Source organism: Cupressus sempervirens, chromosome 9 (assembly GCF_028749045.1).
Source record: "Cupressus sempervirens isolate cs-2001-9-10 chromosome 9, ASM2874904v1, whole genome shotgun sequence".
Taxonomy (NCBI): Eukaryota; Viridiplantae; Streptophyta; class Pinopsida; order Cupressales; family Cupressaceae; genus Cupressus; species Cupressus sempervirens.
The window spans coordinates 506,029,592-506,057,570 of NC_143126.1; the positions used below are offsets into that span (position 1 = coordinate 506,029,592).

Sequence of the window (27,979 nt, forward strand, 5' to 3'; positions counted from 1 at the left end):
TTATTCCTACCCAATGTACCCGTGCCTCATAAAAATGATGAGTTATAATATTATTCAATAATAGCTGAGAAGGCTAACCCTCTGTGGAAATGGGATTTCAGCGCCTGTTGTCAAATAAGGCTTTCAAGGTTTCTCCTCTTAATAATGGATGAGAACAATTCAATGAAACACAACAAAATGAAATATTGCATCTTTCATCATGATCAGATACAACCATTATAAATGTTTATTACCATATAGAGATGATCAGCAAATGAAGATACTGTACACTGGGCTGACAGTACTAGTTGAGCACAATTTTTTTTGAAGACCACCAATTATGAGCCAAAGTTTTCAGTTCTGCTCCAAAAATCCATCGCACTGCATTTTCACATAACACAATCTCATTAAGGAATTCTGCCCAGAAAATTCCACCCCTTGAAATAAAATGCAATCTGGAATCACATCAATCAAATTCAACATGATTTGCACATGACACATAATTGCATCATAGCTGTGACTCTTCAACTGCTGGGCGCAACTGCATCATCATTCTTATGTTCTCTGTCTGCCTTGACAAAGCGACCCTTAACACGTTTCCTTACATCAGCTCGAGCCTTTCGTGATTCATAACGAATGTGTTTTTCATATCTGTTGACATAACCTTCATAAATCATTCTGATCTTAACATAAAAGCTATTAATGGATACTTTATTATACATAGGCAAAAAAACAACCATATTCGAGTTGGCTTACACTTTTTAAAAGACATACCTCCTTGTCTTTTTCTTCTCCTTGTACCGCAACATTGCATTACCTCTAGCTTGAGCTAATTCTTCAGTGCTCAGCTTGGTTGGGTTTCGTTCTGGGTCCCCTTTGAACAACAGGGAGAGCTCATTATCTTGGCTAGTTTCTATCCCAACCTTTGTTGAACTGGATGCCAAACCTGAGTTGTCTACCTTGACAAAAAATCTTGCATCGTGAGTATTCAGGTCCACTGAAGATCTTTCCAAACAAGCAGTTTGTAATGGAACCTTAGGCGAACCTGGGACTTGAACTCCAGGCCCAGCAAGACTGTCATGAAATTGTCGTGATGGATGTATCCCACTAGCCTGCAAAATGCAAATGAATGAAACTATAGGATCATTGGAGCTTCCAAATCGTTAAGTATTGGTATGCATATTCATCCTACAATAGCAAAGCATAATCAACAGAAAAAATATTTAAAAAAATTATAAACTTTATAAAAAAACATTCACATGCATATTTATCTAAGATACCGGTGCGCTCAGGAATTCCTCGGATGCTGGGGAGGATGCTTAAGGATGCACCGACGCATTTGGGTGCTGCACCAATGCTGACAGGAAGTTCTTTCAGCACCTGCGGATGTGTGCGGGATGCATCCAAGAGCATCCGGAGAGAACCCAGACAGCACCGGGGCACATCTGGAAAGCGCCCAAAGTTTTCCAACACCCAGTCACTTAAGTGACTTTGAAAAGCATGTGTTTAATTGAATTTTTTAATTATATTTTTGCCCCACAACCCCAAAACAACCCTAAAACAACTATGAATGGTGTAGTATCATGCTATGGAATGGTTTATTTTTGTATATTTCTTGCATTTCTTTGCATACATAAATTACTATATTTATATATATAATTTTTTATTTTTTATTTTTTTTAATATATATTTATATACGGACGCACCCAAACACATCCAAGTCCCCCCCACAAAATTGCTCATGCGTGCATCAGCACCCCACACCCGCATCAGCAGCAGTAACTTAGATTAAGATATGTATCATCAAACCACTCTAGGATTAGGAGAATTTCTTCAGATGCACCGGCATTTTTATGATCAAGTTTAAATACTTCAGATAGCACTAGCAAAGGAAATTTGTACATAGTGTTAAATAATAGAAATGGAAGTCTTGAGAAGCAAAAGTGTCACAGTTTGATCTTAGTCAAAGATTTCATTATAATCTTTAAGAGTTTAGGAAATGGGACAACGGCAGGAAGGAGGAAATGAATTATTAGCTTTAAGCAAGGGAAAAAAGATAAAGAAAAGCGGTTGAAATTAGTACAAAAGTCTCACGAGACTTAGAAATACCAAGAATGCAAAAAGCATCCTGAAAATCTGAGATTTTTTTTGTTTTCTGGTGAGATCCTAGAGATCTTCTTGTTCAAACAGTTACCAGGATAACCAGGGTGCTATTTAAACAAGCAAAGATACTAACAGATGAGGGGGGAAAGCATTATAGGGTAAACCAAAAAAGTCATGTAGTGTGTAGTGTGTACACTGAAAATCAGTATTCCAATCAATTATATATAAGAAAATAATTTCCTTTATTTTTTATATTAATAATCATTTACAAATATAATGCACATACAAGCATTAACATGAGACCAATACAAGCTCTTATGAGCACAACAATGAGCAATGAGACTAATGCTAGCTCCTTATGCGCAACCAAACTAAAACCACCCATGGGAGACCAAGAGTCACAACTTAGAAATTCACATATTTAAAAACCACCACCACTCTAGAAGCAAATGAAGAACAAAGAGCCACAACTTAGAAATTGAGATATTTAGAAACCACCTCCACACTAGAAGCCAACTATGGAACATCAAGAGTCACAATTTAGTATTCCATACTAGATGTCCCTTTGAGGATTTGAACTTAGGTCTCCACAATCAGAACTCAATGTTTCAACCAATTAATCTCCCTTGGTCAAAGGGCTTTTCATTTTACATATACATATTAACATAATATGAAAAAGCCTTTATATCATGACACTTTTGTATACCATCCAGATATTTTGTAGTTGATAGCAATCAAGCTCCCTTCAAGTAAATAACATGCGGCTGTCTCATATGTCTAAGGACTCTGCACAATTTCTATATATTCTATCCAAAGTAGAGTAAAATCTCTCAAAAAATTCCAACTGAACTCAGAACACCTATAGAAAACAAAATCAGTCACATGGTTTACAAAGAAGGAATGAGATGGGAAAAGCTAGAACGAAGGTATGTTTATTTTTTTCTTGCTTGTATACATTTTTCTAGTGATTAAAGGAAAATTCAAACCAAGTTCAACACACCCATAGAAAAAAAATCAATCACAATGTTTATAGAGAAGGAATGAAATGTAAAAGCTACGGTACGGGTTTTTCTAGCTTGTCAACATTTTCTAGAAATTAAAGGCCCTTTTTCTCTTGACTTCTCATTTTAAATAATCTAAAGAAGTGGTTTTTTTTTATCTAATGGGTTTTTCTAGCTTGTCAACATTTTCTAGAAAATTAAGGCCCTTTTCCTCTTGACTTCTCATTTTAAATAATCTAAAGAAGTGATATTTTTTTATCTAATGACTTTATCAAATCCCGATGGCTACCAGTTATATGCAAACTAAAACGCTTTCAAGAACTCCAACAATGCTAGATGTGTTAAACATCATAACCAGAAACATACAATGTACTGCCACAAACATTCATGTTCAAATTTTTGAAGCACTCTACATGATTATTTATCCTCGGAAAAGAAGATGCAAAGTTCAATTTACACTCTGTTCAAATTCAAATGTCATGTGTATCCATTTCAAACCAAGTGTGTGCTCTTGCTTTCTGATGTAAACTTCTATCAAAACTTCAGCACTGAAAATAATGAGCTTTGTTTGCTGTCGCAGCATATTTTGGAATTATCCATCATCATTTGCCATTAAATGTACAATAAGCGTATGCAAGATGGATGCTAGCATGCTCATAAGTTTGTAAGTTGTGCCAATGCAGGTTTGCCAAAGGGAGTTTTATTTGGAAAAAGTGAAGATGAATGGAAGGAACAAACTTTTAAAACCATATTGAACACGAAATATAACTATGTTACCCCTGTTGGTTCTGATGCTGATGCGGGTGTGGGTGGCTGATGCACGGATGCGGGAATTTTTTGGGGGGGACTTTGGATGCGTTTGCATGTCCATATATATAGTCATTCCAGGCCCATGCATGTTAGAGACAGTAGTGATAAAATTGATAGAACCTGAAATGGAGGAAACACCTGATAGATAAGGACTAGAAATTGCAGGATCAACGGCTCCTCCAGAATGATTGGTAATACCACTTAGGGGTGGATAGACCGTCCACCCAGTGCCACCACCACTTCTACCAAGGCTGGGGTTGATGGGGGTGACGGCAAAGGCTGAGACGACTGGGAGGGAATGTTATTCAATAGTGGAAATGCCATGTCAGCTATATATATATATATATATATATATACACTATAATTTATGTATGCAAAGAAATGCAAGAAACATACAAAAATAAACCATTCCATAGCATGATACTTCACCATTGATAGTCCAAATTGAAATAACAGTAATAGTCTAATTAGTAAATTACTAAAGTTTAAGATTCCAATGCAATTTGAATTACAAAATCAAAACATAGTTCACGGTTCAATGTTGATCAAACAATTAAACACATGTTTTTTAAAGTCACTTAAGTGACTGGACATTCAAAAAGTCCGGATGCTCTCTAGATATGCCCAGATGCTATCTGGATTCTCTCCGGATGCTCTCGGACACATCCTGCATGCATCCACAGGCGCTGAAACAGCTTCCTGCAAGCATCGGTGCATCACCCAAACACATCCGAGCATCCAAAAGCATCCACACCTGCATCCGAGGGTTTCTTGAGCGCATCGGTATCTTAGAAATATAATAATATAAATGGAAATTACAAAACAATTACTAGTAGAAATTGATCAGAATCAATCAAGCAAACCGTGCAGTTCAATTTAAGGAAAAACAAGTCGTAAACTTCTGAATGATTCCAACTTTCTAAATTTCAATTATGCCTACCCATGAAGAGAAATTTCCAAGCTCCAAGGTAATATTAAGAAAACTTATGATTGCTTTCACTCTAATTTCAATATTTAGTATTTACAGCCGAATAAACAACGCTTGAACAAGCTAAAATGGTGGGGTAATGTCTTATTGGCTTGCATGTGCTTCTTATAAATGACCCTTTTATGTGGTTATAGCCATTCATAGCTGTGTATTGCATAAGATTCTCTACAACACATCCTAAGTACAACTTGCATGTACATTTCAAGGGAATTACTCAGCTGTAGCAAGTAAATAGAGTTTCATTTGGCATGACCACAGATGCTTACCGGTCCAAGACATTCTAGACATTGGCAGTTCTAACTAGTTTTGCAGTATCTTGCAAGAAACCAGAAAAGTAAACATGATTGGAAATAGAAGCAGAGAGGTTTCTGGTAGAAAACAGATACATTTCAAATGTGAGAACACAATGCTTTTTCTATTTCAAAACCTCATATAAACAAACATAGGATTATCTCACACTATTGTCCACGGTGTCATAATTAATATAACATATATGAATAATTTAGTATAGGTCGATCATTGAATATAGTATAAATTTCAATCACTTAATATAGGTCAATTTGTTAAGATATGGTACCATCAGTCAGAATTCAAGGATAGACCTAGCAACTGTATGTGTGTGCATGTATGTATATCAGTTCACCATGTGAACTGATATACATACACACAGACATAAACATTATTCTTGCCATTAGCAAAATCATCCTTGTAATTAACCTTATTGATAAGTAGGAGATAATTTCCACAACTAGTCAAATTGTGATATGAATATCAGGATTTAACTGTGTGATTTTGAGTCAAATTCGATGACCCATGTTTCATGAGTAGTGATTCAACATGAATCCATCTCTCATGAGAATAAATGGAACACTTAGCACTCATTGTATCTAGGTGATGCTCACAGGGGTGAAGCACCGGGACTTCCCGGGAGGTCACCCATCCCAGTACTACTCCAGCCTGAGCGCGCTTAACTACAGAGTTTCCTCCATAGTTAAACCCAAAGCTTGCAACCCCATTTGCAAAACCTTCACCAAGTGTTGTGCCTTATGAACCTAAGTCACAAGGTTCGAATTTGAATTCGAGTTCGACGACTATAAAATTCGAATGAAGTTCGGCAAGAGAAAAAATTCGAAAAAATATTCGAATTAAATTCGTCTTATATAGTTTTAATTATTTTTTAAATATATGTAATATATCCCATAAATTATCAAAATAATTAAAATTGCCTAATAGATTTTAAAACTATAAAACATAATGACACATTTATAAAGTATAAAACATAGTATTTAATATTTATTAAGTATAAAACAAATTTTTTGTTTTACATTAATTTAATAAACTGATTAAATATATATCTAATGACCTATTACTCAAACATTTAAAATTTTAAAGAATCAATTATATTACTTAAAAATAATATATATTTTAAACATTTCATTTATAATCAACAAATTTAATAAAACAAAAACTTATTTATAATGAATAAATATAATATATGTATTATTACATTATAACGAAATAAACCTAAGATTCATGAATATTATTTCATTTGTACTAAATAAATTTTATATAACAAAGAATTCATTTATACGTTACAATGAAATGAACCTAATAAATACATTATTACATAACATTATTAAATAAAGTTAACAAAGACTATTACACTAAAATAAATTAAACAAAACTATTACGTTATTACATGAAATAAATTTAACTATATTATTACATGAAATAAATTTAAGAAGGACATTTGAGGACTTTGGAGATGCGGGAGCCGAAAAATTGCAAGCATAACGAAAACTGTTGTCATTTGCAAGAGCCTGTGCACACTCGTCTACAGGAGCTGGAGATATTGCATGTGCACACTGCACCGCTACAGGACTATACAAACCTCTGTTGCAACCTCTGTTGAATCCTTTGTTTTCAGAACTCTATGCGTTTCAGGGCCGAAAAAATGGTTCCAAAACCCTATAAAATATGTTTCCAAATGCCTATAATAGTAGTTTTCAAATATTTACAGCAATAAAAAAAATTCCCAATTTTTGCTGGCGAACATTGACAATTGTCATCGAATATTTTAGGAAAAATTAACATTCGGCAAAATCCGAATCTCATGCTTGGGATTCGCCGAATCCTGTGACTTAGTTATGAACCATTCATTAGAAAGCCCCTTAAGCTCATCAATTGATAAGTAGGAGATAATTTCCACAGCGAGTCAAATTGTGATATGAATATCAGGATTTAACTGTGTGATTTTGAGTCAAACTTGATTAACCTTATTGTCCATATAATGCCCAGTCTGAAATCTTAACAATCTTTCTTGAATCAAGCATTATTATTTTGCTAAATCGATCAAGCACTGTTCGAGTTTGTGGTCCTTGCTTTATACAGATCGGTGCCTATTTGTTTATCTAATAACACCTAATTAAGATCGGTGTTTATATACGTTTATTTGGTAAACTATAAAGACCCGATTAGGATCTGGGATTTGGAAATAACAAATCATTGTGTCTCTTCAGATTGAATAGACATGTCCGCCCTTGTTATGACCATTGGTGGGTGTATATATATGAACAAAGTCAAGATAAGAACCATCGAAATCAATAAATAGTTCTATCTCTGCCGATTGTACTTCAGATCATACCAGTAAATAAAATCATAAAGACTTATCTCTCAAATCTGAATATTATTTGGTGCATATACATTCTGAATTGCATTCATCTGCAAACAAAATACAACAGATTAATAATCTGGAAATAAGTAATATCACAGTCTGATATAAGTTTACCAGTAATTTGCACAATTATTTGATATATTTCAGTTTCGTATGATATTTGGCTATTTTTCCTTCTCTGGTTTTTCTAATATTTAAAGGTCTATTGATGGTTTATCAATACATTTTGAAAGGCTACATCAGCCTCATGCAACGCAAAACCATAGTCACATTATACATACACAGCAATGGCAAGGCAACTCAAAAGTGGAAATGTAATTCAATTACTTGGATTTACTGCAAATTGAAAGATGCCAAAATACCTAACAAAATACAACAACAAAAAACTGCAATTATTAATAGGTGAAAACCATTGGCTTTTTAGAATTGCGAAGACTGCCACATTTTGTTTAGTAAATATATAATTTATAATATTGAATATAAATATTAATACATCTATACATAAAGTAGAAGTAAAGCATATGTGATAACATATAACTAAATTATCAAAAAAGTTTTAAAATGTTTCAAGGGCATTTCAATTAAAATGAGTTATACAAATGACTGGAAGAGACAGGTATTATAAGCCTATAATATTATAAAAATGTCATAGCTACAGTAATAGACTTATCGTTGCATGTTATTTACAAACCTTAAAACAAACACAGCTTTTTGTTTATTATTTTTGACAACTAGTATTACACTTGTGTGGTACTTCACCAGGGTCTCAAGTTTGGCTTCCCTCACTGTCACATACATTCAGATCTGGCATAATGCCTTTCCCTAGTGTGGAATCTGCTGCCTATCAGACTGTGGCATGTGAAACCTACAAAACAACAAACGACGTTGTTGTTTAGGGTTCTTAAAAGGTCAGGAACTCAAAAAATAAAACAAATTTTATTTTATTTTTTAGAAATGTCTAGTAAACTTTATAACATAATCAGCGACACTGCCACAACATGCCTTCCGGTCTCACATGAACCACTTTCTGATCTGGAGCTATGAATTGGTGAGGCCACAAACAGGGCCCTCGTCCCTTTTGACAAAGCTAAGGCTCAAACCTCTGAGCACATTGGATCACTGAAGGCAGGAGCCCATGATCACAATGACACAGCAGGGGTTCAAACCTTGGTGGACATGACACTAGCACTGCCACTTAACCAGCATGCTAAGTGGTGAACCGCAAAACAAAATGTTTAAAATCGTCACGAAGTTTGGAATTAATTTTCTTTTGGTGTTGGTAGGGGCAGGGGGAATGAAGAAGTACGCAGATCTGGTTTATAACATGAACACTAGCACTGCCACTTAACCAGCATGCTAAGTGGTGAACCGCAAAACAAAATGTTTAAAATCGTCGCGAAGTTTGGAATTAATTTTCTTTTGGTGTTGGTAGGGGCAGGGGGAATGAAGAAGTACGCAGATCTGGTTTATAACATGATGAAGCAAGAGGCGGGTACATTTTAAATGTGGGTGCCTATGTTTTTTTCCCATTTTCTGTTGCTATTCAAACATCCTTAAACCAGCCTGAAATGGCTGCATAGCAGGGCTTTTCAGCAAATAAATTTCCAGACTAATGTTGCACAGACTATTTTGGTCATCCAAAGCTGACACACAACCAAAATGCTGCTTTTCTTGTAATGGACATTTTGCACAAGTACAATCTTAACTCCAGTGGGCGGGGTGAAGAGACTATAGTGGACACCCAGCCAATGGAAGAATAGTGTGTTTGGTCTCATCTTTTTTGGCTCTGACAAAATTTTGATTCATTGTGTTTGGCAAGCTCATCAGGTGACGGGAAGTACAGTTTTGTGACTGCGTGATGTGGTCTTCTTTTGTCGGAAATATCCCCTCTTTATGATATATCCTACGAGCAGCATGATAAAGTATATGTTACAGACTTACATATGTTTCGTGTAATATGTTGAAGGGTACATCACTTTTTTACCAGATCACTACTATTGTGGTATCAACATGAATGCATATTTGTGGTTATGGCCCCATCTCAACTTGTATTTTATAAATAAAAAAAGTTCATTGATTGAATTAATCCTATTCAATGGCAGTTGTACTTTTTCATACTGCTTTTTGCTATTATTAATAGTATTTGAATACTAAGGGGGTTGGTTATATTGTAAACAATTAGTTAAATTTCCCTCCTGAATTGTATTTGAGTTTGGTGGTGGGTCTCTTGTATCCATTAAGGTAACATTATTTGAACCTATATTTGTATTCGAGTAATGAATGAGGGATTCTTTCTGGTTCTTCCTCAAGAGCTCTTTTGAACAAATTTTATTTTAATATATTGTATAGTGGCCTTCCACTTTTGTCAATATATATATATATATATATATATATATATAAAGTTGGTAAGGAGATATAAAAAATTGTCGATTAAAGGATATGGTAAACTAATATTTAAGATGAAAACCAAGCTCTTGTGAACTGCAGGAGTCTATAATCAGTGTCACCAAGTATGCTCGATACTGGCTACTATGGACAATAGAAAACATATACATTACATAGCTTATCTATTAGAGGGATTGATAAGATTATCGGCAGCTCTAAGAACAATGACTTGCATGACCATCATTCTTCAGCAATATCTTATCAAGAGACGGCATTTATAATTGGAAGAATGATATATTAATGACTGAGACCCAAAACTAAGGATAATTGATATCATCTCTTTTGACAACAGTGATGTAGTAGTGTTTGGGAGGACATGGAAGCCATGTATGGTTGGCTCATGAAGAGTAACAATGATAAGGATCAGTATGGAACAGTGATCACATCTCAAAGAGAGGTGCAATATAATGAATGAATATCAACTATTACTATTAATTATTGGTAATCACAAGCAGCCAAATTAATAGGCACAACATGAATTAATTGACAGCAATTTAAAAGATAGAGTTTAGTGAAGGATGCAACTAGTATAAGGAGATGGTATAATAAATCAATTAGCTTCTGAAAATAATGATTCCCTTAACAAACTGATATAATGTAGAGATGTGGTTATGAAAAGACATAAGTTGTGCCTTTTGAAATACAATCCATCCCTTCAGTGACAAGGAGATATATGTTAGCATGAATGCTGATGGTATTCCTTTGAGGGAGTATCCTAAGCATTCGAGAGATTGTTAGTATGATTGACATGTTGCATTAATGACTGTGTTTGTCATTGAGGTCAACATAGTATTGTTTCTATGAAGATTGACACGGTATTAAACAGAGAACAAGGTCGTACGGATTGCATATTGATGATGAGGTCGTGCGCAATTGAGAACATATTCTACATTGTGTCCTAATGAAGTGGACAAGTGTGTGAACAAAGAGTCGAAGACATGCAAAAGTTATTCAAGAATTATAGAGGACAGTGAGCAGATGGAGTACTTGATAAGTGGTTTATGATGTTTGGATTGTATCTCTTAACAAGGATAGAATCGTGATGAGCACAATTAGATAGTGATAAAAGATAGCTTGATGATGACTTCAGCAAGTGCGCAAGGTCAAAGGTCGCATGTGTGAGAAGTTGTAAAGACTGTGTGTTGACAGTGTTGTATAATTGTAAAATAATTGTATTATCTTAATGAGGTCCTATTATAATTAATTGGTAAAGCCTCAAGGCTGTCTCAAGGAATTATTTTGAGGATATGGTATAAAGGAAGGTTACTTTCCTTGTGATGATATGAAAGTGTGTGAATTGTACAAGTGATATGCGAAATGCGTGTAAGCGATCCAAGGGATTATTTAGATGCGAAGTTGGTGATCTAGTATTCAGTTTAGAAGAGGATTGGTTCAGTCAAGAGGATTGAGGAGTTCGAAATTATTCATTTCTATTATTCTGCAAGGAATAATATAGAGACTAATTGGACAATGAGTTCGGTGGTCTTGCCCCTGAAGCTGTTTGGACAGTGGGTCCATCTATCTTCTACAACTCCTAACAAGGACTAATATGCACTGAATGTATTTCATTGGCTCATAACAGAGTCCATCCGCTTACAAGGAACTTATATATTAGTACATCATTTTGTGGGTACCATCCCCACCGGTATTTTCACTCTGATCAAGGGTTTCCCTAGTTAACATATCTGGTGTTATTGTGTATGTGTATCTTCTCATGGTTGCTAGTTATATTGTTCACATGGTTGAAGTTACATCCCAATTTTTGCTCTAAAATTTTAAACCGATTATAGCCGTTGAACCAAATTATTTCTTCATGTTCATATGAAATCGAATTAGTTCATTATAGCCATTGTTATAACATGTTAGTTTTAGTCGTTGCTTATTTCTTCATATGAAATTGAATTAGTTCATTATAGCCGTTGTTATAACATGTTAGTTATAGCCGTTGCTTATTCCTTCATGTTCATGTGAAATTGAATTAGTTAATTATAGCCGTTGTATCGATTTAATTATCATATGAAATTGAGTTAGTTAATTCTAGCCATTGTGTTAAATTATTCATGATCATGTGAAATAGAGTCAGTTAATTGTAGCCATTGTATATATATGATGAACAAGTTAGTTATTATAATATTGATAAAATTCCTAACGGTCACTTGATGATTTTAATTAACAATTTATAAATCTTGAATTGATGCCTTGGTGAGAATGTTGTTTTGAATGATTACAGGATGAAGACCAGAGAGAGAGGGGAAGCATTGCGAAACGAGGTCATCGGAAGGGGATGGTCATATGGTTCAATCATCAGAAGCGACATGTTTGACCTAAAACCATTCTGGCAAGGTTATTAGGAATTGGCAACATATTTCATGGTGGAACCGCATGAGCTATAAGTAAAAATGTTATAATAAAACAATGCAAAATGAACATAAGTTCTTACCTTTAAGAATTATCAAATATTAATATCATTTAAATATTATTTTATTATCTCAATTATGATCATATGTAAATAATAATAGTGGCACCATTACATTAAAAACATTAATCCAACGATGCCACCTTACCATTACGTACATATGAACATAATCAAGAAAATAAAACAATTATAAATAATATTAATTATTTAAAACTTTTCATCTTCTTCTCCTTCTCAACTTTTCCCTCCTTTCTTCTTTTTTTTTTAGCCGATTTGAACAAGTTTCAAATATGATCTTGTAATTGATGGTAACCATAAAGTCGGGCTCAAGATTATTATATGAACCCTCAAAACATAAATTGGCATTCATCCTTGTTTTCGACATTCCTTACATGCACCCTTGGACGGATTCTCATTTCCTGAGTATCAAATTCCTTGATCAGTGTTATTGTGCCATCAACACCCTGTTCTGATCCTTTATTTGTATCGACTCAAAACAACACTATCCACCATGGGACTCTAAGCAAGAAAGGCAAAATTAGCCAGCGTAGGCCCTTCTCAGACTATGGTGACAGAGAGTCACGTAAGATTTTATTTGAAATTGTTTTACTTTCCATTTCCATTATGAATGCTAAGTCGACCGTAAGATCAAAACCAATTTATGATCATGGTTATTTTTATTCATTACAAGCATGTTGTATTTCCTTTGCGTTAGAGACAACGACCTGTACTTGAAGCCAATTGTTTCTCATTTAAGTCTGTCATTCTTTTTATATAATGATATAAGACAATGATAAAAGTCGGATATAATATTTTCAAGTTCCTTGTAATCTTTTAAAAGTTCAATTGACTGCCATACGCTATATCATAGCAATGGTTCTTATCTAAGTTTGTCATTCTTTAGCATCCAAATATGTAACTTTTTGAATTCTTCTTGAAAAGCATCTTCTCAGATAAAAATTATTTTGCAAATCTGAATATAATGTTTGATAACTGAAAAAGAGATAATAAACCAGAGCACCAAGGAGGTCACCAGGCTAAATGCCCGAATATGGTGAAGAAGGTGCGAAGCATCTAAGTAAAGTTAATTTGAAGGCACTAGGGAATCACAGGCTTGATGGCCTGATTATGGTGGTGTAGATGGACCTGTAAAGCAAGAACAAAATTAGAATCAAATAAATAAATAATTAATTAATGCATTAGCTCATGCAAGTTCCACATGTGAAATAAGTTGTCAAGCTGAGTGGTGGAGATTGGGTTGTAAACCCACATTTTGAAGTCCTTGGCCAGGGTGGAATTAGACAGACTTGCCGGAACAATTGACCTTGTTGTTGTCCAGACGCTTCAGTTATTTTGTTGAATAACTGTTGAGGCCTCAACCCACCTCGATACTCTGATGGTTGGATCAATGAATATCCCAAGACCGATATCGGGGTAGGGAGGGTCGTTCTATTAAATTAGAAATTGTGGAGATAAGTAATGGCCTGCGGCTAGGAGGTTAAGCCTATGTCAATGCTTCTCCTCTCACCAAAGCTAGAGCTTGGACAACCATTAAAGGAAGTCACACAAATTAATATGTATGTTCTTTTAACCCTGTATGTTTAGTTATTTCTTTTCAAAAGTCATTTGCTTTAAAGATAGTTATTACGTTAAGGTAGTTAAATGATCATCTATAATTCGATCTAAATTTTCGTTCAAGAACATCTGTTCATTATTTTCAGTTGAAATATAAAAGTAGTTAAATATTTACTTTCAGCAGATCGAGTAAATTAATTTATAATGTTTTCAATTTGTATTCTTGGTAGTTCAGCATTGTAATTAGACTTATTCCAGTTTAAACAGTTGTTGGAAAACTTAGTCAAGTGAATAAGAGATAGAAATTAGTTCAGTTCAAGACTAAAATCAGTTAGTGAAAAATCCGTATGTTACAATTAAGGATTAATAAGGTTGATAAATGTTTAAATGATTGGATAACGTATTCATCCCCCCTAGTTATCTTGGTGGACTTTACTTTCTAACAATATAGAGATTGAATTCAGCCATTCAAGAGATCACTAAAAGGGAAAGAAGACAGACACATGTAATAAGAATAGACATATAACATACCATATTTATATTCTGCAATCTTTGGTATAAGTATTTTACAGAATAATGTTTTTTCTGAGTTCTATTAAGATAAGAGATTTGTTACTGTTGGATAATGTTGTCCATGATGTCACACAAATGTCATATCAGTCATTAGTCTCAAGTTCACCAAGCTCAGACAGTCTGCAATGCAATCTACAGTGCCAACCGAGCTCACTCGGTCATCAAAGGAAATGTGGAAGACAATGTTAACCGAGCTAACTCGGTCAACAAAGGAAAGGTGAAAGATAGTGTTCACCAAGCTCACTCGATCAATGAAGGAAATGTGAAAGTCAGTGTTAACCGAGCTTCACTCGGTCTCCAAAGGGTAGTTTCCACCGAGCTCACTCGGTCATCAAAGGAATCATGGATAAGTCAGTGTTAACCGAGCTTCACTCGGTCTCCAAAGCATAGTTTCCACCGAGCTCACTCGGTTATCTCAGGAAACTCAGTACTTATCGAGTTCTCCCGGCGATTGAAGGATTGTCACGAAGTTCGCTGTATTAACCGAGCTCAGTCGGTTAACACAGGAATTATTTTCTGAACAAAGTTTACCGTGCAGGGTCGACCAGTATAGGGATTTGCAAATTAATTACCTCTAGCCAACTGTTGTAATTGTTTGTTTAGTCAGTGATTCGAGCCGACTAAGATAACCTGAAAGGTATATATGGTCATTCAAGTTATGAATTAAAGTGTGTGTGATTGTGAAAAAGAAGTTATGAATGCGAATTATAGTATGAAATGAAAAGGCGAATGTTGAGCAAAGTCTGATGAAGGATCCGATGTGTCGAAGGAGCTGTAAAGTTGCATTTGATCAGTAAGGATCCAGTCAAGCATAACAGAGATCTGTAATCAACAAAGATAAGTTGCACATTATATCAGGTCACTTCATTGTTGCTTTCTAACCATTGTAACAGTGAATTCAAAATCTCTTAACAGAGTTGGTTTAACAGCCATTCAATAAATCCTCTAACAAGGTGACAGTTCAGTTGAATTGTTCTAAATACCTCTAGCAAGGCCACTCCTAACAGGGCGATTAAATCCTTTAACAGGGTCACACCTAACAGTGTGTTTTTGTAACCTTTAACAGGGTTGGCTCCTAACAGGGCTCACTTCAGAATAGTGAAAAACAGTATCTAGTTACATTGGTGGTTTTTCCCATATTGGGTTTCCACGTTAAAACTGGTGTCTCTTGTGTTCTTAATTGCTGAATTTCTTTGTGCATGATAACATATCAGTTCTTAATATTTATCATTTGCTGCATTATCAAGTTTCAGCATTTTATATTAATCAGATCAAGGGTATATTCAGACATCTTAGGGACCGTGGAAAGTTTTGTAGTAACTGATTCACCCCCTCCCCCTCTCAGTTACTCTATTCTCATTTCCAACAGTTACAAGACTCAAGAATTGGTAGATTAACGGATTTTTGGATGATTGATTTATTAACAAAGGAACAAATGTGTTCCTTATAAAGAATTACAAGGACGTTGTTTCTTTTACTGAAGAGGAAATCAGAGACAAAACTAAGATAGGATAGGAAACATTCCTATCTAGACTAAAAGACGGACTACAGACAAGTAGTTGACCATTATAGAAAGTATTTAACTAAGGAGATAATATCTTAATAAAGATATTAAAGATATTATCTTAATAGCCTCCCTTAATGGTCAACATATGGATGTCGGAACATTCTGGGATAATTGAGACCCTCCTTGGATCTATAGAATGTTGAAACCAAGAAGCTTTGTCAAAAGAGTGCTATGACTCAAAATAGATTGTAATTACAAAACTTCATTTTTGTGGAAAAAAACAATAAAACCTAGAATCTCACACAACCTTGCTTATTACAGACAACATGAAATGATTTTTGAGGAGAAAATCAACAAACCCAGAAAAACAGAAACAGATTCAGAAGGCGAAAAATGCACCTTCTCCTTGATCAGGAAGCTCGACAACTTGTGTTGTTGGCTTGGTCAAAGGTCGGACGAGTCTTTGTGCCTAGAACAAGCTCATCCAAATGATGATACTCGAAGATGGTTAACATGTGCTGCTTCCAGTGGTTATAATTGCAGCCATTGAATTGTAGACTGCCCTCCAACATCAAATTAGTCAAAGATGCCATTTCGAAGAATTCAAGTACAAACTTCAAGACTAAAATTCAATAGGCACAAATTTCAAGGCAAATTCTTAGCTGACCCAGAAAAAATCGACAAGTACCTAGAGGAACTGATACAAAACCCAAAAAGAATTTGAAGTTAGATTTCAAATCCATAGGCTCAAAAGTTGAGGCATGGAAAACAAGGCACGCACAAAAATCTGATGAAGACCCATTTGAGATCTTGAAAAACCCACCAAAAATATGTGTAAAGAAAAATTTTCCAAACCCAAAAATTAGGGTTTTGAACAAAAATGGGCCTGCTGCAAAAAACCACAAAAAATGATAGAAATGTGCAGAAAAAATAGACAGATCTGGATAAAAATGGGTTGCAAAACCGAACTAGAAGTTGGCAGATTCAAATCTCTTAGAACGAAAACCGTAGTCCGATTATAGAGGGAGTTGGAAGCAAATATGCATGTAAATGATTTTGAAAATAAAAGGCAAATAATTTCAACCAAGAAATTATAATTATTTTCGAAAAAATTTAGAGTATTGGCTCTGATACCATGTTACAAGATTAAAAAATTGGCAGATTAACGGATTTCGGGATGATTGATTTATTAACAGAGGAACAAATGTGTTCCTTATAAAGATACAAGGACGTTGTTTTTAAAAGAAACAATGTAGACTGAAGACGAAATTAGAAACAAAACTGAAGACAGGGTAGGAAACATTCTTATCTAGATTGAAAAATGGACTACATACAAGTAGTTGACCATCATAGAAAGTATTTAACTAAGGAGATAATATCTTAATAAAGATATTATCTTAATAAGATTCTTATATACACACACACACATAATATAACTAATATATAATTCTGATTTCATATATATATTCATAATACATAAATTAATGATATATGCTTGTTAATGTTTGGTAGCTTTAGTTGGATAAACCCATGAGACTAAACTAGAGATATATATATTATATATGTGAGATATTATATATATATATATATATATATATATATATATATATATGTATGTATGTATGTATGTATGTATGTATGTATGTATGTGTGTGTGTTGTGTGTGTGTGTGTGTGTGTGTAGTTAAATAATTAATTGTTAGACATGTCCCATGAAGGGACATCTCTCTTATATTGTATGTCTCTCCATGTGTTTTCCACGATATAAGAGACAAGATCGCTGCTCTTGCAAAACATATACCGAGGAGGCAATGTTAATACATTTGCAGTGATCCTAATACACCAACATACTATCAGAGCAGGTTCCTTTACTTGCCTGTGGGTTTTGTTGAGTAATAGATGTGGGCTGCCATGGCTTGATAATTAAAAGATAAATTTTAAATTTTAAAAGATTTTTTGGGAAGCAGTTTCCTTTGTGTAAGATGCACATAACCTGTGCTAAGTCAAAGACCGTGATTATTAACTCCATAATTTATTCGATGTATGCATCCCACCTTTTCAAACAAAATCAGAATGTTGAATACAACTTTAACCAAAGATCCTTTCTATTATATTTGAAGGGGATCACGGATTTGACATAATAGAGGCTGGAATTTAATGTTTATTCTCTGCAGTCCATGCCACAGATTCCAGGTTTTGCATGCATGAGGTTTGAATAACGAGAAGTGATGAAATGGACCATCGCAACGAATGTCTAAGCATTGAAACAATGTCAATGAAATTGGTGGGCATTCAAAGAAATCCATGTGGTGGAGTTTGTCACATCAGAAATATAAAGTTAAACTCATATTTCAATTTTACAGGATGCTTGTTCTATGTCCAGAACTGTAGCATGGCCATTTCACCTTGGTAAATATTTATCAGGAGTTGTCGTTTGTGGTTGTGTTAAAGAGTGTGATATAAACCCACTTCTGATAGGCTTTGTTAATGCTTGTGGGAGTATAAATTTTGCCGTCTTTAGTCTATTGAATGCAGTTGGGGATCCAAACTTCGCCATTGAATAAAGTCTAGAAAAATAACAATCTAGAGCACCTCAAAACATTTTTTTAACTGTGCGCTCTGTTCTCTTCCGTGTAGTGCTTCGCTGGCATGGGCCATGGGTGAATGAAGATTATTCTACAGTGAGAGGGATCTGTGTGGAGAAGTGGAACTCAAAGAAAGGCATGAATAGGACTACGTTCAGCATGGGTGGAAAAGGCTCCACAAGGATTGAGCTTAGGCATTGTGGGAGTACACAGATCGAGCGTGTAGTCTGTTTTGTTATGCATCTGTGGATGTCGTTGAGGCATTGTATGGATGGGCCTAGTTTGTCTTCTGCATGGAGTCACAATGGCCATGGCTAGGACTTGGCTGTGTGGGTCGATGATTCCACATGCTGTGGTAGCCAACTCATCTATGTGAAGGGCCCACTCCCCATTACCAAGCATAATATAATTGGCAAAGGTTGCAAATATTTTTATGGGTCATTGAGGGCAATGTTGAGGGATATGATAAGGGCAATTAATTGGAAGATATTTTTGAAAAGACTTTGTTTGGTTGGGAATAGAGCTATTGGAGACTGCAGTCAAGCTTAGTTCATTTAAATATTTGATGTGATATGTATTGGGATGATACAAGTACCGTGGGAATTGAGGATATATTATTTGCTCAAATTGATAAATATGAGGAAAACATTGCTTCAGTAGCAGCAAGAGATTCTATTGTGTTAAGTGGTTTTGGGATCCCTCAGTGGATGAAAGGACCAATCTGTAGTTTGGAAGCAGACCAATACTCAGAAGGAAGAAGCAGATTGCATCAGGAAGGATGTTATTGAGCATTTGCTCCAGAATAGTGAGATAAGTATTCTCTCTTGTGTAGTATGTTTTATTTGTAGTTAGTTTCTTATTTGTATCCCTGTATGTACTATAATAGTCATTTGCTTTGTAACGCTCTTGTATTCTTCCTTGGTCTGCGGTGATGTTCTTGCAGGAAAAGAGGGTGAAACTAATGGATTTGCTTCAGTTCACTGTCAAGGACCTTGATCGTATTCATTCAGAGGGAGCATGACAATTCATTAGAGACAACCTTGGACAAAGAGAGGGAGCACATAGAGGATATGTTTCAGTTAACCTGAGGTAGTCTGACATTTGACAGTTCATTAAGCAGTAACTTTGAACGAGGAGCTCAAAAGTTAATATCAGATAGAGGGAGTTTTGACACCTTATTGGAAGTAACCTTGACAAAGTGGTCAAAAGATTAGTGTTTCTTTGTGAAGAAATTCCAAGTGCAATCACTCATAATACATTCTTCTCTATGAGAGATAAGTTTGAGGTGAAAACCTTATTCTCTGATATGGTTTGTGGTGGATGTCATGACAACACCTTATGACAATATTTGTAGTTTGACTTCATGTAAACTTTTGATGTCATGTGTGTGACTGCCTGATTTTAATGGACTTGCCCATCGTGTACATCGTGAGTAAGTGACAACTTCCAAAAGATTATCACTTGTATTTGCAAAAGTTATTGGAAGGTGACTATCTTACAATAACTTAAATCATGATATACATTTTATGTAAATGTTGAATCAGATCATGATAAATTATCTAGTAAATCAACAACTAAGTGTTGGATGTCATTCACTTGATGGTCTATGAGTTGTTTGTACATATATATGATAGGTATTTGGTGGATATCACATGTTGATATTCTGCAGGCCACTTGCTTATTGAGTACTTGGTGATATCATATGTTGAGTACTCATGATATCAAATGTGATATCAAAACAGTGGAAATCTTCTGATTAAAGTTATCCTTAAATATATGTATGTATCTAAATCTATAGTATATATAATTAAATAGTAATGAATAGACATGTCCCATGAAGGGACATGTCTCTCTATGTGTTTTCCACAATATAAGAGAGAGATTGCTGCTCTTGGAAAACATATACCGAAGAGGCAACGTTAATACATTTGAAGCAATCCTAATACACCAACAATACTTAGCTAATTCCTTGATCACTCTCTAATACAGATGAGAAGATAGGGAGTTTGTGTACAAAGAGACAAAGTAATCGGTCACAACAGGAGGGTCCCAAGATGGATAAGAAGCTTGAGGGAGCCCACTTGCAGACTATTTTTATGACCTAGCACAGTTATTCCACCATCCTTCTTAAGGTTTTGATTAGGAGAGAAGTAAGAAATTAGGGCTTAAGTATGTATTGTGAATCAACAAGTGTTCCTTAATCTGATTTAAATGCATGATGATGTATGTCAATCATTGGGCATCGGCATTCACCTTGTAGGGAACGTTACAAGTTGCCATTCCCAAGTGCATTCAAACCCTAAATGGGTATTTCAGAACAAATTATGTAAAGTTCTAGTTGGGGACATTAAAATTAATTTACAAATTTGTTAAATGTTCAAATGAAGAATATTTGCCAAGTTTTTCCCTGAGATCTTGCCAAGCCCAAATCATGAAAATATTTGGATCCGACCAGTTATTGCTGGGTTCATTTTACTCTAATTAGCACCATAGAGATGTGTGTGTGTGTGTGTAAGTGCTGCACATGCTTGCATGCACATGGATGTGTGTACATGTGTGAATTTCCACTTTTTACGAACAACGATTCAAAGGGTCTATATCCTTCAAAGCTGCATTAGAGGAGTCCCTCACTTAGAAAATGCCAAAAGCTTGTTAAATTTTATAGCACATCATTTTGAATTTCCTTATATTGAATTCAATGCGAGAATAAACAAAATTCAAAGACATTGAAATTTGAAAACTATATATTACTTACATCTTGTGAAGCAAAGAACTGTAAGCATGGCTGAGAAGTATGATTTGGTGCAGAGGAGCATTCTCCAGTGCTGGTTTCCTCAAACTGTTTTGCTGAATTTTTGCAGGCATTTTTTACCAAGTCATTATAATCATTAAACTTCAACTTCACATTAGCTGCACTGTATCCATCCCCTGGCTCCTGAACTTCAAAGTTTGTCGTGCTCTGTGTGTTCAGACCCCAAGCCTGCAAAGATGTTGGTTACCAAAGATGCAAAACATCACCCCCAACGAAAAAAAATAACTAGCTAGGAAGTCTGCAAAATTGTTTAGTGCATTGCATTTGCAGACAAAATTTATTTATTGACGAGTTTTACAGAGCCGCAGTCTTGCCCTCATAAGGAGGTAGGGATCATGTGTTCTCAAGATTACTTGGGGATCAAACTGAGAGGCCTTGGTTCAACAGTAATCTCTAAGCTACCCTGATTTAATGGCATGCAATGTAGAGTGCTGAGGTTAGGTGCAATCCCTGGGCAACTTACATGCAACACATATTGACAGGCCTTGCAATTACGCTTGGTTTTTGCCATGCAGCTGAACCTTTCAGATTAGGTTCTGGAAGCTGCTGATAGAGGAAGAATTTAGAAAAGACAAATAGCTCTGTCTTATATGTGAAAAAGTGAGAGATAACTTTAATGTCCCAGACTTTTTAGTAATAATTGGTTAAATTAGTTTTAATTTAGGTTACAAAATGAAAGAAACATTCAAATGGTATCTTTTAACCAAATAATGGTAAAACAATAAAATGTTATTAGATGTCTCTTTGTTAAATAAAGTTCTCTAAACTTAATTAAGTCAGCCTAAACTTTAGATTCTTCTTGGAGTTTTTGATAGGGAAGCAGCATGGAAGAAATAAAGCATGCTTAAATCTGGTAAAGAATTTGGAATTTCTGCAAAGGTCTGATAGGAGAGCCAAGCAAAAAGGTGGTTCTTCCAGAGGGGTGGATTCTCAATGGAGTCTACATCTATGCCAAATTTGTGAAGCCTCCATTGGGGACAAATTTGTATGGTTTGAAGGCTTGTTTCAGAAATAAGACATGCGTATCTATTTTTGTATAAGAAATAAACTTATAAGATTTTACGGGTTATTTCAGAAATAATGGACTTTGTACTGACAATCATATTACAATATTCTGAATATTCATGTGGAGTTTAATTAAGATATTCTGGCTGTAGCTATTATCAAATTTTAGAAAAACAACTATTAAGTGCCAAAATCATATCTGACATTAGTTCTCTAAAGCTCGTAATTGCCATATTTGGCTAACTATACTAAGGTTTTGCAATGTCTATTGAATGATGATTGCCATGAGAAGTTTTTGCTGAGATTTCAGGGATTTTTGTCAAAGACATGATACTATAGGAATAATTGTCAAAGACACTATAGAGCCATGAATATCAAGAGTCTGGTGTCCAAGCATTTGGTTATCACAGAACGTACAGGAGGGCATAATTGTGGCTTGAGTAGACGGATTTAATTACAGTGCCATAGTATCCTCCACATAAAGGAAAAGTTCAAGTGGTTTTGCAGTTCAAGGTATGAAGACAACATGGCTATTGCACCTCGTCTTTGAATGGTTTGACATTTTGAACCCTTGACTAGAGTTTACTACTGCTCTGTGTGGAGCCAACTTCTGATTGAGAGCCTGATATCTTCTAGAAACGCAAGCTTTATTAATTTTTAAGCATAGCAACCTCTAATGCAAGTTTCATCTAGTTACATTTATATTCCTTGACAGGCCAAGTATTTGATGACTACTTGGCATACTGATTAATGTGTAAGCTAAATACTTTGTCCCTTGCAAAATTCCGATAATGGATGGAAATCTGTGATCAAATTAGCGATTGAATATAATGAAGTCTCTGAAGTATGTGGTATATTGCTAGTATCTTATCTTTGGTTACTTAATTTCTTGTTCAACCTGACATCTTACGACAATTAATTGAAAACTGGAATAAGTTTTGACTCTTAATTTGAGGTGTTGAAAGAAAATTCTTAGGACAGACATATAGGGGTTCTTTCAATAACACAGTTTCCTGACATCTGATCATGAATTTATTTTCCTTTCAAGCCATAACCTGTTGTCGATGCCACAGCAATTGAATCATTAGATCCCAAACCCATTAGACAACTGACAAAATGAGGACAGCCCCTTTTTAACCAGCGGACTGAGTTGTAAGGACAGCTGTATACATGTGATAGGGGCAGTAAACATGTGGTAGGGTGGATACTAAATACACAAAATATTCTATTAGACTGAATCTTAAAATACAGAACACACACACTTCCTTTACTCAAGCTACTAACAAAATACACACTTTTACAGCTTTCATGTAAGGATGCCAATTAAAACTAATTTTAACAATAGACATCTTTAATTAAACCACAAGAATTCAAGCTAATTAGTTATAATTATATGATAGTAATTTGAAAATTCCAATTTTCAGAAAAGAAATAAAACAGACTTGGCAAGAACTGACAGGTTCCCTTTGCCTTGGTTCCATATAAAAATGAGTTGAAGACCGCTTAATTTACAAAGACTGGTACCAAATCCATAATGCTGTATACATGTGGTAGGGTGGATACTAAATACACAAAATATTCTATTAGACTGAATCTTAAAATACAGAACACACACACTTCCTTTACTCAAGCTACTAACAAAATACACACTTTTACAGCTTTCATGTAAGGATGCCAATTAAAACTAATTTTAACAATAGACATCTTTAATTAAACCACAAGAATTCAAGCTAATTAGTTATAATTATATGATAGTAATTTGAAAATTCCAATTTTCAGAAAAGAAATAAAACAGACTTGGCAAGAACTGACAAGTTCCCTTTGCCTTGGTTCCATATAAAAATGAGTTGAAGACCGCTTAATTTACAAAGACTGGTACCAAATCCATAATGCTGTATACATGTGATAGGGGCAGTAAACATGTGGTAGGGTGGATACTAAATACACAAAATATTCTATTAGACTGAATCTTAAAATACAGAACACACACACTTCCTTTACTCAAGCTACTAACAAAATACACACTTTTACAGCTTTCATGTAAGGATGCCAATTAAAACTAATTTTAACAATAGACATCTTTAATTAAACCACAAGAATTCAAGCTAATTAGTTATAATTATATGATAGTAATTTGAAAATTCCAATTTTCAGAAAAGAAATAAAACAGACTTGGCAAGAACTGACAAGTTCCCTTTGCCTTGGTTCCATATAAAAATGAGTTGAAGACCGCTTAATTTACAAAGACTGGTACCAAATCCATAATGGCTAAAAGTGCAGAAGCAATATTTTTTGCGACATTCCTTCATGCTAAAATGAACTTATCATTTTTTCAATTTGGACTCTGTGTGGTTCGTTTTTGGTCAGATGAGTTCAACATTGCACGAGCTTATGTCTATTTTGATTTCTATAAGAATAAAGAATCGGTAGTTTTTGTTTGGAGCACTTTTCAATTGGCTAGGAATGGTCGGATGAATTGCATTAATCATGACAATGTAAAACTTATATGTCAAAAGCCCCGTGCCTTAAGCCCTCAATACGAGGTAACTTAGTCATAGCATAGTTCAAGAGCCCAGCTAGGAAATAAGACATGTATCTAATCTAGGAAATTTGTAAGGTTTGAAGGCTTGTTTCAGAAATACGACACGTATCTATTCTTGTATAAGAAAATAACTTACAAGGTTTTTGGGTTATTTCAGAAATAATGGACTTTGTATTGAAGATCATATTATAATATTCTGAATATTTATGTGGAGTTTAGTTAAGATATTCTGGCCACAGCTATTTTCAAAGTTTAGAAAAATAACTGTTAAGTGGCAAAATCATATCTGGCATTAGTTCTCTAAAGCTCGTAATTGTCGTATCTGGCTAACTCCTCTAAGGTTTTGCATTTCTATTGAATGAGGATTGCCGTGAGAAGTATTTGCTGAGATTAGAGGGATTTTGGTTAAAGACATGAGACTATATGGATTATTGTCAAAGACACTATAGAGCCATGAATATCAAGAGTCTGGTGTCTGAGCATTTGGGTATCACAGAAATTTCAGGAGGGCATAATTGTGGGTTGAGTAATCAGATTTAATTACTGTGCTATAGCATCCTCCACATAAAGGAAAAGTTCAACTGGTTGTGCAGTTCAAGGCATGAAGACAACATGGCTACTGCACCTCATCTTTGAATGGTCTGAACCCTTGACTAGAGTTTACTACTGCTGTCTGTGGAGCCAACCTCTGATTGAGAGCCTGATACTTCTAGAAACTTTCATTGTTTGTGTGTTTACTGTTAAGCATAACGACCTCTAACCTGAGCTTCATCTAGTTACATCGATATTCCTTGACAGGCCACATATTTCATTACCACTTGGCATACTGATTAAGGTGCAAGCTAAATACTTTGTCCCTTGCAAAATTCTCATAATGGTTGGAAATCTGTGTTCTGGTTAGTGATTGAATATAATGAAGTCTGTATGTGGTATATTTCTCGTATCTTATCTTTGGTTACTTAATTTTCTTGTTCAACCTGACATCTTATGACAATTAATTGCAAACTGGAATAAGCTTTGAATCTTAATTTGAGGTGTTGAAAGAAAATTCTCAGGACGGGCAGATAGGGCTTATTTCAATAACACAATTTCCTGACATCTGATCATGAGTTTATTCTCCTTTCAAACCATAACCTGTTATCAATGCCCATTTTCCAAGTGTCGCCACTTCTTTTAAAATCCTTCACTCGTATACATTAGAGGCGATCACAAAGTGAGGAACACAAGCACCTTCAGTAATATCGGAACTAAAAAGTATGTAAAGATTGTCAACGGACCTGTGCCGTTTGGCCTGTGGAAGTATTCCCATGGCTCCACATCATTTCCAACGACAAACAACACTGTGCTGCATCTCTATCCTGTGATTGATTATTGCTACCAATGTCCACTGATTGATTGTGGCTTCCAATGTCCACATCCGCAGCCACAGGAAGATTATTTTGTATTGGAGTACCTGGTGTGGAAACAATGAGAGTTTCATCTGTGCTCTCCTCCTCCTTGGCCAGATTCAGCAGCTGCTCAAACATCGCTTGCTTTTGCCTCCCGCACAGAGATTGAGCATTTTGCTGCTAATCCAATTAAACCAAGCTTAGTCACAGAAAGAAAAAGAAAAATCTACTAGAGCATCATCATAATTGAATGGGACAAGAAAAAGTAAGTAACGAGAATGGATCAGGCCTAAGTTTATGCCACGGGCGATATCATGTTAAATACTGCAGGCTGGTCACAGCATAGCTGACTGGACAAGGTCAGGTGCAAGTACCAGATGAATTTGACAGGACTAATGAAAATGCTACTCGGAGTCTGACAACTCGTTCTAGTCCACTCCAAGAAGGTGCAAAGAATAAACAATACTAGGGAATCATCATAATAGAATGGGCCAAGGTCAAATGGACAGCGAAAATGTCCCAACACAGACACATTCAAAAGTCGATAGCAGGTTAAATACAGCAACCAGGAATACGTACTACGTGAGCTCGGCAGGAGAGATAGAACTATCCCAGGGGTGTAACAACTCGACCCAATATACTCCAATTAGGAGCATAAAACAAAAACAAAACGCAACACTTCATCAATGAGCAATAATATAGGTACCTTGGCAGGAAGAGGGTACATAGTGGACGAAATGTTTGTATTAGGTACGAGAAAATCTTGAGGCGTGCAGAGCCATGAATCCACATTAAGACGACCGGCGGAAATGAGAGAGTCGAGAGAGTCATCGACAAGTGAAGGGCATAGGAGGGAAGAGGCGTTGTCGACTTGGGGTTTGTCGGTGAGATCGAAACCCCATCTGAGGGCAAGCTCTTGCGCAGATGGGCAGCCATCGAATACCTCAACAGAATGGCGCTGGTGCTGCGTTGATCCACTGTGTTCCTCCCAATCACAATCTTGGCAGAGCACCGCATTGTCGGTGGAGCACCGGATTGACACTGCGTCGTTACTACACTTGTCGCAGAGCTGAGATCTCACGTGCTTCTTCGCCAATGAATTTGCCGAATGCACCTGTTGGTCACATGAAAGGCACAGCTTTGCACTGTCTGCTCGGCAGTAAAGAAGCGCACAGCCCTCGCCGCAAAAATCACAGAGCGGAGCAACTTTCCACTCTTCCATTCGTGCTAACCAACCGTTTTTCGAGCACCCACTAGCACTTGTCAAACAAGCGATCCATTTGCCAAGGCTGTAATGAAGACTGCCTTCGAATGGCCATCAATGGCGCCGCTCACAGTAGATTGGTGAAAAGATTCGTGGGAAAACAAAAATGTCGGCCTAGAAATTTATGGAAACTCAGGACATTGAGAGCGTGGCAGGCATTTTGACCACTAAGGAGAGAAGCTAAGATATTTTTGGGCTCGTGGGGCCGGTGGATTCTGGAATAAATGCTACGGCTGCCTTATCACTCTTGTAAGATTTTCTCACGGACCCACGATGTCTAATCCAGCATGATCGATGCACTTTTAGGGGGGAA

At 35.6% G+C, this 27,979-nt stretch overlaps 1 protein-coding gene and 1 long non-coding RNA gene across 7 annotated transcripts in view; one reads left to right on the plus strand and one right to left on the minus strand.

Annotated features, from left to right (window-relative positions):
* LOC149539557 (uncharacterized) overlaps positions 1-22,718 on the plus strand; it is a 33,745-nt gene extending 11,027 nt beyond the window's left edge. Inside the window, exon 2 of the long non-coding RNA XR_016356256.1 lies at positions 22,283-22,718. This is a non-coding gene — a long non-coding RNA (uncharacterized LOC149539557). The remainder of the gene's footprint in view (positions 1-22,282) is intronic.
* On the minus strand, positions 1-27,760 carry LOC149539558 (zinc finger protein CONSTANS-LIKE 14-like). 6 transcript variants are annotated; one of them, XM_089800784.1, is made up of 5 exons: positions 27,109-27,760; positions 26,292-26,579; positions 21,411-21,614; positions 754-1,091; positions 1-630 (listed from the first exon to the last, which is right to left on the minus strand). In XM_089800784.1, exons 1-5 carry the CDS (start codon positions 27,622-27,624, stop codon positions 504-506), a joined length of 1,473 nt encoding a protein of 490 aa, XP_089656910.1. In that variant the 5' UTR covers positions 27,625-27,760; the 3' UTR covers positions 1-503. The 6 variants fall into 6 exon arrangements, with proteins under 6 accessions (XP_089656910.1, XP_089656908.1, XP_089656909.1 ...); XM_089800782.1 differs by having other exon boundaries at positions 21,411-21,635; XM_089800783.1 differs by having other exon boundaries at positions 26,292-26,582.
* Positions 27,761-27,979: the final 219 nt, after the last annotated feature.

Coding starts and splice junctions, on each gene's coding strand:
- LOC149539558 (XM_089800781.1), bottom strand. CDS start 27,624: ATGGAAGAGTGGAAAGTTGCTCCGCTCTGTGATTTTTGCGGCGAGGGC. Junction 21,636..26,291: donor CCACAGGCCAAACGGCACAG/GTCCGTTGACAA, acceptor ACATCTTTGCAG/GCTTGGGGTCTGAACACACA. Junction 631..753: donor GAGAAGAAAAAGACAAGGAG/GTATGTCTTTTA, acceptor TTATGTCAACAG/ATATGAAAAACACATTCGTT.